We start from the raw sequence: 12500 nt of genomic DNA on the forward strand, positions 1-12500 counted from the left end.
GTAGTTTCAGCTGGTCTGCATCTCCCAGAAATCCCCTGCAGGAGGAACAGAGTCTGGGCTTCTGGTCTCCAGGTGGCTGTCTCCAATCTCAACACTCCTCAGCACCACACACACACACACACACACACACACACACACAGTGTGATGTAGTTTCAGCTGGTCTGTGTCTCCCAGAAATCCCCTGCAGGAGGAGCAGAGTCTGGGCTTCTGATCTCCAGGTGGCTGTCTCCAATCTCAACACTCCTCAGCACCACACACACACACACACACACACACAGTGTGATGTAGTTTCAGCTGGTCTGTGTCTCCCAGAAATCCCCTGCAGGAGGAGCAGAGTCTGGGCTTCTGATCTCCAGGTGGCAGCACCACACACACACACACACACACACACACACACACACACACACTCTGATGCTGTTTCTGCTGGTCTCCAGGTGACCGTCTCCAGTCTCAACACTCCTCAGCACCACACACACACACACACACACACACACACACACACACACTCTGATGTGATTTCTGCTGGTCTCCAGGTGACCGTCTCCAGTCTCAACACTCCTCAGCGCTGCACGATCAGCTGGCAGGCAGAACATCTCACTACTGGGAGATCTGCTCTGGGAGATCTATTATGGGAGATCTATTATGGGAGATCTGTTATAGGAGATCTGCTCTGGGAGATCTGTTGTGGGAGATCTGCTCTGGGAGATCTGTTATGGCAGCGGTCCCCAACCACCGGGCCGTAGCCTACGACATGAGTTTTAAAAAAAATGAATGCAAACTAAACTAAATTTAATTCGCAATAATGTCACGTTTTTACATGGCATAGGCCTATATGCAGTTGTTTGATTGCACGCATGTTTGCATTTTGCAAGGTCTATTTTCTTACGTCTGTCTGTCCCGCCTTCAACACTTTACATATTGCCTTCAGCGCTGCGCAGCCTCAGGTCAGCTCACTTCACTTGATCAGTTCTTGGCGAACGGTAGTGTCACACGAAGTTAGCTAAACTGCTATAATGAGCAACAAAAAACAAGCAACTTGCCAGAGTGTTTGAGTTGCGAGAGCCGCTGCAGAGATTTCTTACAGAAAAAAAAAGTCACCGTTAGCTGCACATTTTAGTGATGAGGACTGGGTGTCAAAACTCGCTTACCTGTGTGGCATATTCGGGTTGCTTAATGACCTCAACCTGTCACTCCAGGGGAGAATGACGACTGTCTTTAAACTGGCAGATAAAGTCACTGTATTTAAAGCCAAGCTTGATTTGTGGGGACGAATGGGAAAGGGGTGTATTTGATATGTTCCAAACAGTAGTGGGGGTTTTGGGAGAGACTGAGGCAGGGCCCTTTCTCTCGCAGCTGGTGCGCGATCACCTTGTTGCGCTTTCAAATGAGTTTGAGCGTTAGGCTACTTTCCATCCTCCAAAGATCCACGGCAAACCAATGAGTGGGTCCGCAACCCATTTGTCAATATCCAGAATAGTCCTACCTTGTCAGCGCAGGAGGAAGAGCAGTTGATCGAAATTGCAAATGACGGTGGTCTTAAGAGTGTGTATGAGGAAACCTCTCTGGCGGGTTTTTGGATGAAAACCAAAGCAGAATATCCCGATAGCCGTAAAAGCGCTGAAAACGTTGCTACCATTTCCCACCACCTATCTATGCGAGACCGGGTTTTCTGTAATGACTGCAACTAAGACCAAATTGCGCAATCGACTGGACATTTCAAACACACTGAGGGTGTCACTGTCTTCCATCACCTCCAGATGGAACCTTCTTGTTGCAGGGAAACAAGCACAGGGCTCCCACTGATTATATTCGTAATGCACGTTCCCATTAGTTCCCATGTTTTGTTCCCATATTTTGTTAAGCATGTTCACACTTGATAGATGTAGCTTCAAGTTGTTCAATTTTCATAGTTCATAGGCCTATTGTTAAATTTTTACTTCTTCAATTTCACGTTTTTCACATTTTTAGAGTTCGTTACCTTCACTGTTCATACATAACTGGAGCTAGTTATTTTCAAGTAATGCATGCACAACACATATGGGACATCGAACCCCCAACCCACTACCTCCCCACCGGTCCGTAAAAATGGGAATCGAACCGGTCCATGGCACATAAAAGGTTGGGGACCCCTGTGCTATGGGATATCTGCTATGGGAGATCTGTTATGGGAGATATGCTATGGGAGATATGCTCTGGGAGATCTGTGTTGGGAGATCTGCTCTGGGAGATCTGTGTTGGGAGATCTGCTCTGGGAGATCTGTTATGGAAGATCTGCTATGGGAGATCTGCTATGGGAGATCTGCTCTGGGAGATCTGTTATGGGAGATCTGTTATAGGAGATCTGCTATGGGAGATCTGCTCTGGGAGATCTGTTATGGGAGATCTGCTATGGGAGATCTGCTCTGGGAGATCTGTTATGGGAGATCTGCTATGGGAGATCTGCTATGGGAGATCTGTTATGGGAGATCTGCTATGGGAGATCTGTTATGGGAGATCTGTTATAGGAGATCTGCTCTGGGGGATCTGCTCTGGGAGATCTATTATGGGAGATCTGCTCTGGGAGATCTGCAAATACCACACAAAGGATGTTGCAGTTTCATTCTCTGATAGGAGTATGGATTTCACCAGGAATACACAGCATAAAGACATGTGTTAGTAGTGTACATAGGGTTATTGCCACACTAATCATTTTCTCTTCGACACATCAAATAGAGAGCTGTCACTGTGAGATAGATAGGTATGACAACTTATAGCTCAGGCAGAGCGCCTGGCTACTTCAGAGACAGATATGTGTCAGAAGTATTGATGCAACAGTTAAATCAACGTCCTTTGTTGGTATCCTGTTTGATTTGCTAAACAGACGGTTTGTGGAATGAAATGAGATGCATTTTCTGATCTACAGCGTTTGTGAGCTAATAAAGCATCTGAGAGAGTATCAGACGTCATGTCAGTGTATCATATCTGTGCAGCGTGATGGAGGGAGTGTGTGGAAGTGTATGAAGACGAGATCCACACACAGTCAGTAATTACAGTTCAGAAGGCCGCTCCTTCAGATGTAGAGGAACACACACCATTAAACATTATGGCTAACCTTGAAATCACTTTTGTCCCAGCTTAGTGGTGAAGTGAATTTTAATCAGTGTTAAAAATATCCCTCCAGCTCGTCTTCGGCTGCTAGAGAAGAGCCTGATGAGTGGAATACTAATGGATGAATCTTTGAAATCAGTCAAAACACTCAATGATCACAGGATCTAAAAACGATAGGGGGGTTAGAAATAGGCATCTGTGTGTGCGCGCTTGTGCGTGCGTGTGTGTGTGTGTGTGCGCACGCTCGTGCGTGCGTGCGTGCATGTGTGTGTGTGGCTCTCCCAGCAGTTCAGCACAGCAGCAGTACTGCACATACACAGCCTCCATGCAGCAGAGACAAGTCTGAGTTCCTGCACTCATCTCTGTATGTGTGTGTGTGTTTGTATACACACAGGAGAGTTCCCCTGTCATATACAGTATTAACAACCAGCCTCCTGCATGTTCACTAATATGACAGAGCACACACACACACACACACACACACACACACACACACAAGCTCACAAACGTACACACCCCAGGGTCTCTACTGCATCTGTGTCATCACATGTCTATATATTGTGCAAACAAAGTCTTGCACCAAATGCCATAACCAGTCTCAGCAGACATCCGAACTGAAAAGTAATTACCGAGGCAGCTACTGCACTGCTTCTTTATTTTACAAACACACACACAAACACACACGCACACACACACACACACACACACAAACACACACACACACACACACAGGAGAGGGATTTCATCAAGCCGAGCTCTGCTCTGTTATGTTGTCTTTTTCTATGTTCTGCTGTATTGTGTGTGTGTGTGTGTGGCCTGGTGTCTTTGGGTTCTGCTGTGTTCTGCTGTGTTCTGTGTGTGGTCTCGTGTCTGTTCATACTGAAGGGACTGATGGACGGAGTCTACTCAGCTCTTCTGCCTCTCACTGATGTGGAACACCAGTGGTCTTCATTCACTCCGAGTTAATCACTGATAGTTTCCCCAAGACTAACTTCCCCAATGTTTAGAGTCAGCAGCTCTGGTTGCTTTAGTTTACAGTGTGCTACCGGGGATACAGTATGTGTCCATCTGTTCACCTCCAGCTCTCACTCCCCCTGTACACACCTGTCTCAGCTCACCACAGCTACCTCATCTTATTCACACAGGTACTGTACCTCAGTCCATCTTATTCACCTGAGTTACACACAGGTAGCTCAGTCCAACTTATTCACCTGAGACTGATGCAGGTGCTTCACTCTGACTGATCTCACCTGAGAATGATGCAGGTGCCTCAGCCAGCTGATCTTACCTCAAACTGATACAGGTGCCACACTCTGACTGATCTCACCTGAGACTGATGCAGGTGCCTCAGTAGCTGATCTTACCTCAAACTGATGCAGGTGCCACACTCTGACTCATCTCACCTGAGACTGATGCAGGTGCCACACTGTGACTGATCTCACCTGAGACTGATGCAGGTGCCTCAGCAGCTGATCTCACCTCAAACTGTGCTGACTCTGCAAACTGGTGTTGGTTTTAGCAGAGTGAGGCGCTGTGAATATCATGGAAAACGGTTCCCATATTTATATTTATAAATAGATTTATAATATGGTATGTTTCCTGGGTGATTTATACAGTTTTGACCTTATGCATTGCTGACATTATGCTGCACATTGTCCATATCATTATGGTAATGCTGCCAAATCTCATTATATCAGCACCTCTGGCTCCATCTGTCTGGCTGCGTTCCAACAGAGTATCTGGAGATGCCCACTACAGCAGGGAAATGTGATCGGTTCATTTATAGCAGTGGCGATGTTTGATTGGTTCATGAAAAGCCAATGTGTGTGTGTGTGTGTGTGTTCATGTAGCGCAGTGTGTGTGTGTGTGTGTGTGTGTGTGTGTGTGTGTGTGTGTGATTGGTGTATGTACCAGTGTGTATGTGTGATCGGCTTATGTAGAGCAGTGTGTGTGTGTGTGGGATTGGTTCATGTAGATCAGTGTGTGTGTGTGTGGGTGGGGGAGGGTTGGGTTGGTCTGCTGTGTGATTGTCTAGGTATTGAAAGCAGTGTGGAATTGGTTCTGCTGTATCCATGACACCGATTCATTATCACAAATCACGCTGTGGTGGTGATTGATTCGTTATAGCTTTATGGTACGCCATTGGTTCATTATAGCTGCGTGTCTGTCATTGGTTCATTTCAGCTGCATGCTATAATAGGCTCATAACAGCTGTGTGATATGCAATTGGCTCATAACTGCTGCAGGTATTTCATTGGCTCGTAACAGCAGTGTAATTTGCTCATTACAGGATCATCTCACGCCTTGGTCTGTGATAAGAGAGTAGATGATGCTGCGGTTGGTTTTGTTTATGTCGCCCCCCACACACACACACACACACACACACACACACACAGGAGAGGGATTTCATCAAGCCGAGCTCTGCTCTGTTTATGTCGACCCTTACACGCCTACTGTGCAGGGACAGGTTTAATAGACAATGATGCACGTGCCTCACTGAACATTGCATCATCTACCCACCTCCATAAAACTTTCTTTCTCACACACACGCACACACACATACACATAGAAACACACACACACACACACTGACATGCATTTAACACAGAAACACATTTATCTAATGGTGCATCACCAGCTTTGCTCATCAGCTGTAAATGTTGATTGTAGAAGGGACAGGTTTACTCTAACATAAATTAAAGCTGCTACTCTTGCTGTAAGCGGACCATCTAAGTGGCTGTTTAATGTGGTGGTGAAAAGGTATTGGTTTGCTGGTAGTTAAGCAGGTGATGGGTTTTTCCTGATGGGTTTCATGGGCCATTACAAGTTCAGAGATAATTTCTTGTTCTGGTCATGTGACATATGGCAGTTCATTGATTGGTGGAGAAGGGTCAGTGGCTACAGCGTGGGACTGCAGGGCGAGGAGAGGGACTTGACCTGCTGGGGAAGAGAGAGAGGTAGGCAGAGGTGGGATGGAGAGAGTGAGTGAGAGAGGAGTGGGAGAGAGAATGTGATGAATAGAAAGAAGGAGACAGCAACAGAGAGAGAGAGAGAGAGAGAGAGAGAGAGAGGGGGAAAGAGATTGAAGGGGGAGAGATTGAAGAAGGGAAGACATTTTAGAGAGAAAAGGGAGGTAGACTATGAGGGATGAAAATAAACTAATGAGAGGGACAGTGTGTCAGAACAAGAACTCTCAGTGGGCTGGTAGCACATTCCCACAGCGCCATTACACTCCTAGTGGGCTGGTACACACCTGTGGGACAGCACAAAGAGTCCCATCATCATAACACAATGACAACATGGAAAGAGACACAAGGCCCCATTATCATCGTAAAATAAGCAACATACGAACCCGTTTACACAAGGCGTCTCAGAGCTGCATAGTCTATTTAAAGCTCCACTGCAACACCTACAGAGTGGAGGACTGAGACATGAAGTGGGAGCGACACGGAGAAGAGAGAGAGGAAGAGAGACGAAGGAAGGAGGGAGGGAAGGAACGAAGGAGGAACAAAGGGAAAGAGAGAGCCAGAGAGAAAAAGAGGAAAAAAGAGAGAGAGAGAGAATGTAATATTCAGGTGTGTAATGTACTATACTGTTGTTGATCCTGCTGCAGTTCCACTCCTCCAAATGGAAATGAACTTGTCTTCTAACTTAATTACTGAGGTGAGTGTTCCATATGTTCTCCGCTACGCAGAACCGTAGCTAAGGTGCTAATGATCCCTTCTCAAGTATTTCTTCACTTCGAAATGAGGGTCAGCCAAGCAACACATTATTTATGATATTCATTTTGTTCTTTTTCAACCAAGAAAATATCTGGTCATTGATAAACATTAGTTGTACAATAACGATTTATAATTCAATAGTCTTTTGTTCACATCAAGGAAAAAGAATCATTTTCTTGGTAGGTAACAACCCTATTTGCTGTGCAGTGGCCGGTGCAATCAGTCTGACTCACTGCCCTGTGGTGCCACTGGATGCAGTGGAACAGTAATTGCACATAAAATGAAGTCATGAATAATTGCCGCTATCCGCGCATCTTTATGTTGAAGCATCTCACGGTGTTGTCATGCTCCTACTTAGGCCGTTTAAAGTCCTGCTGTTCCAAGTCTATTAGTTTCTCAGGGAGCGCCGTGAGTCAGAGCGTCACTCAGGAACAGTGTGTGACAAACGGAGTGTTGCAGGAAGCGCGTGTGTGTCTGATCATGCCACACACTCAAGAAACATGTTAAAGTTGACGGATAGTTAGCAGACACTTTTATGCAAAGTTACAGACTCACAACAGCGGGTTCAGGAATCAAATACACTGTCAACTGCATTTAAAGAGCATTGTTACATTGTCCCTGGAGCAACTCGGGGGTTAAGTGCCTTGCTCAAGGGCACAACGGTGGAAGCTAGGAATTAAACCCTCAAGTCATCTGTTTCTGCCCAGCTACGTAACCATTACGCTGCCACTGCCCCTGCACATATAGAGGCTCTGGTGTCTTCCAGCTGGAGCATGTAGACCCACTGTTTTTCTACAACTGTTTCTTGATCATAGATCAGAAACTTTCTGCATCTCCAGTCGTGTAGAGGTGATGTCGGTGTTACCTTTTGTGACAATAAAGACTTGGTCAGCACACAGTGGCTTTTACTTCTCGCTCTCTGCTCAGGCTTATAGTGCCTGCGTCCAGCAGACACACGCCATGCATGTCCACCGCTCCCTACACACACACACACACACACACACACACACACACACACACACACACACACACACCTAAATAATTACCCTCTGTCCTCAGACACCATCTGAAAGTGGCGCTCTGGAGGGAGGAAAAACACATGCAGTCATTCCTCATCTCAGAAGGGCTTTGGAACACATGACAGAGGAACGGATGTGGGCCTTACCTGATACACACACACACACACACACACACACACACATACTCAACCTTAGAGGGGCTTTGAAACACGTGTTCAGAGTTTCTGCGTTCGCCGTGTTTACATCGTTTTGGTTTGATAAAGCTGCGAACGTTTAGCTCTCACGAAAAATATGCCTGCACATATGTAAAAATGCACACAGACCCACACACACACACAAACACAGAGAGAGAGTGTGTGTGTGTGTGTGTGTGTGTGTGGGGAGGGGGCGAACACGCAAAACGAATGTTTTCATGTTGCTGTTAACATGCTGATGAGGTTAAATTGCAGTTTCAGTGCATTACATTAACATTAGCTCATTTTCCTCCCCCTCTGAGTCTACAGGCTGCATGGTGCCATTCATTACCGGGCCCCTTGTGTATGGCAGTTTGACGCACCAACTGTATGATTTTAACACAGCTAGCCCCGTGCTGATTGAGCTACAACTCTAACATCAATCACAGAAAAGATAACGAGATCCCTGACTGCTGTGGGGGGGGGGGGTTTCTCCCACTAATGCAATTTTCCACTTTTCATGCACATTTCGTTTTCAGCACTCTCTGAATGGCACACACACACACACACACACACACACACACACACACACACACACTCCCTCTCTCTCTCTCTCTGTTTTTCTTTCTCTCTTTCTCTATCTCTCTGAATGGTAACTGTTGTACACAAACACAGGTAATGTAGGGGTTTCTGCTCAGTGGGCAGTGAGCATCCCTGAGCTAAGTGCCTGTTGTGTCTTCATGTGTAGAGGCCAAAAGCTGACTCTGACTCAACTGGAGGCCACTGGTCACAGTAGGGCATAATGATATGTGATTTGTGTGTGCAATGTGGAAAGGCTGTTTTCCGGTCATACAAGGTGTCTGTTCACTCGTTAATTGGTGAGTACTGTATGTGTGTGTGTGTGTGTGTGTGTATGTGTGTGTGTGTTGCCCGCAGAACAGATGTGAACATGAACATATCACAGACTGTAATTCCTTCCCATTTGTGGACACACACACACACACACACACACACACACACACACAGACACACATATACACACACACACACACACACATATACATACTGAAACTGTACAGTGGGTGTTAAATCAGGGGTGAGAGTGTTGGAGTGAAGGAGCTATCTGAGCCGCTCACTTCAACACAAACACAGGAGTGGAGAGAAGCGGACAGTGAGAAGGGAACACACCCATTAGTTCAGCTCCACGCTTCTGTTCCTTGAGCAAACCTGTTGGCTGAGTGTGCGATGGCTCTTTGCTTGGCTGCTGGATTGCTCAGAGTGGTTTCCGCTTGGCTCGGCCACTTCAAGGGCTCAGTAGTGGATCTCTGCTGTCAGAACACTCCTGCTTGTCATACAGTAGCAGCCATGCAGGTGATAAGGGCTTTACACACATGGTGATTCTCTCTCTGTCTTTTTCTTTTTCTCACTCACTTTCTCTATTCATCCTTTTCTAGCCACTCTTGTGCTTTTCAGTCTTCTTTTTTTTTTCTTTTGATCTATCCCTCTCTCATTATTTTCTCGCTATATATCCCTCTCTCTCCTTCTGTCCCACTTACCTTCTCTTCTACCATCTCTCTCTCTCTCCTCTCTCTCTCTCTCTCTCTCTCTCTCTCTCTCTCTCTCTCTCTCTCTCTCTCTCTCTCTCTCTCTCTCCCTCCCTCCTAATAATATCAGATTGCTCTCATGCAAATGCTGCAGATGTTGTTTAGCTCCTTTACTATGGTATATGGTGTCCTTTACTATCTTGGGGAGGGCCCTTTTAGAAGTCCTTGATTCATGTGATGGTTCAATATAGAGGTTTTGATCATCTCTTCCCCCCTCCCCCTTCCCTTTTCTCTCCCTCCTCCCCTCTCTCTCTCCCTCTTTTCTCTCTCTCTCTCTCTCTCTCTCTCTCTCTCTCTCTCTCTCTCTCTCTCTCTCTCTCTCTCTCTCTCTCCCCCAACTTACATAGCTGCCATCCTAGATGACCCGATGGAGTGCAGTCGTGGTGAGCGTCTAGCGATCACTCTGGCCAAGGAGCAGATCAACAGGTCCAGCAACCGCTCTACCACCGGCAAGCTGGAGGTGGACATCTTTGAGCTGCTGAGAGACAGCGAATATGAGACGGGAGAGACTAGTAAGTGTGTGTGTGTGTGATGTGCGTGTGCGTGCATGCATGTGTACGTGTGTGTTTGCAGGTAATGGGGAAGGCGTCATGGGCTTCACAGAAAACACCTGTGATATTCCAGGTGTGAAGGACGCAATGACAATGCACTGTGTATTCCCCCGTCCTGCTAGTGTAGTGCTCTCTGGGAGGCAGGTATATGACATAGGGCTCCCCTAGGAATGGCCTTCTAACACAACGGCAAATAGGGGAATTGCAAATAGATTATTACACTGCATTGAGGCAGGCAGGACCAATAAGATGTGCTGTCACACTTGAGTGTGTGTGTGTGTGTGTGTGTGTGTGTGTGTGTGTGTGTGTGTGCCAGGATGATGGTGCTTGTTTCCTTGGTTACTGTTAAGATGGACTACGAGACTTGGCATTGTTATTAACATGCCCCCCCCCACACACACACACACACACACGCAGGAAGGCCTTTATTTGTTGTTTTTACTGTGCATGTGTAACCCAATCATTTGTAGAATGATTGGCATATATTTTTTTTTTTTAAAACGTTTCCTGGGGCTCTGTGACGTGTGATCATTGGACGGCCCCTCCAGGGTCACTACTAATAGCATTGGGACTCTCTCCCCTCCCTTCCTCGCTCCTCAGAGGACACATTCAAACCAATAGTTTGGCTCCGAATTGACGTCACAGCACTTGACGCATGAGACTGGCTGGGGTGGCATTGCAGACGGGACAAACATTTCATGCTGGAGAAAAGTGATAAAAAGATGAATCTTTGTATCACTATAAAAAGCCGAAAACTTTTTGTGATTTAATTTTGACTGCCATCTCCTAGAAGGTAGTCACTAAGTCTTAGAACTTTTAGATTGCACCATCTGTGTAAGCATTCACACTCCTTTCATATCTGTTTATTCATGCCTAATCTTTAGATCCTTCACAAACTTTATGAATTTGGTCCCATTTGGCTCACAATCAACTTGAATTGAGTCTGATTTACATAATTTCCATGCACAATACACACAATACATATATTCCACGCTACAATAGAACACTTATAAATCGAGTTAAGTTTCAGAAAATAGGCGCAGTCATGGGGTGGAGTGGGATTCTAAATATTACCCAGAGATTTCAAGCTCCAGATTTTTTTTGCCATAATAAAGCACTAAAGCACTAATAAGTCAATTTAAGTTGTCCAGTCACAACAAGACCAGACCAACAAATGTTCATCTGCAATTTAACTCAGTGATGCATCACAAGACCAGGCCATTGCTCACTGCCGTCGCTGTCTATTTTTAGAAAAATGAAAACCGAGCCGTTCTCCTCTATCGGAAATCAAGACAGCTTCTTCTCTCTTGGGCCTGACAGAGAAGGCTGCAAAACCATGTTCTTTTCAAATAGCACTTGGAACATGGAACCGTGTTTGATCTTGGCAGGGACACATGGAGTTTGTTCTCTGTTCCCTCCCGAGGGCTGAAGTCACATTGACAGCCACTAGGACTAGGAAAGAGAAGATAAACCAGTAATGAATGCAGATATTCCTTTTACAAGAGGTCAACGTTCTCAGTCTCTTTCTCTTCCTGTCTCTCTCTGTTCTCATCTCCATCTCTCTCTCTCTCTCTCTCTCTCTCTCTCTCTCTTTCTCTCTCTCTCTCTGCCTAGTTGGTAGTGTGACATCCTCCTTCCTAGTGAGCACTAATGCCATTGAGCAGTACAGAGCTGTGATTGGATTAGAGTTGGATGAGGCGTGACTGGATTAGTGATGACTGAGTGGCACTCTCTCTAAGATGACCGTTCTGCAATGGAGCCCATGCCTCTACTCACCCTACCTGATCAGTTATACAGGGGATTCTATACAGAACCAGGGTGTCCTGGCACTCATCCTGAGCAGATAGAACCAGGCAACCCATTGGAGAACCCGTGCAGAACCAAAGGCCCTTTCTGAGCAGATGGGAATGAATGTTCTTTCGAAGATCTGCATAGAATCTATTAACCTCTATGAAAGTCTCAGCATAAGACCCAAGTCCCCCTTATTCCGAACCCATACCTCCCTAGACCTTAGACCTTACCTAAGCAGACCCTGTCCATCTAGATGTGATACCTTACCAGATCCTACCCTTCTGCTTTAGAACCCTTAGAACTTGCACATTACAGACACCACCTTGATTTGGCCTGAGCTACCTGCTACAGAACCCTGTAGGTTGTGTACACCTACACCACCAACTTGACAGGCTTTAGTGGCACACTGAGGAAGACTGCAGCTCAGGGAAAGAGAGAGAGAGAGAGAGGGATGGAGAGAGAGAGTGAGAGAGACTGAGAGAGAGAGAGAGCTGTATTGTTCCTGACTCCTGTCTCTGCCATGTAGATCTGCAGGTGCAGCCTTCAGTTTATA

At 46.1% G+C, this 12500-nt stretch overlaps 1 protein-coding gene across 2 annotated transcripts in view; it reads left to right on the forward strand.

The window, feature by feature from the left end:
* The window catches only part of grik4 (glutamate receptor, ionotropic, kainate 4), a 347457-nt gene that overhangs the window by 199691 nt on the left and 135266 nt on the right, over window positions 1-12500 (forward strand). For both annotated transcript variants that reach the window (XM_042067701.1, XM_042067702.1), the window contains one exon: window positions 9953-10117. In XM_042067701.1, coding sequence (XP_041923635.1) covers window positions 9953-10117 — 165 coding nt within the window. The remainder of the gene's footprint in view (window positions 1-9952; window positions 10118-12500) is intronic.

The sequence above is a fragment of the Alosa sapidissima genome, chromosome 17 (genome assembly GCF_018492685.1).
Source record: "Alosa sapidissima isolate fAloSap1 chromosome 17, fAloSap1.pri, whole genome shotgun sequence".
Classification (NCBI taxonomy): domain Eukaryota; kingdom Metazoa; phylum Chordata; class Actinopteri; order Clupeiformes; family Clupeidae; genus Alosa; species Alosa sapidissima.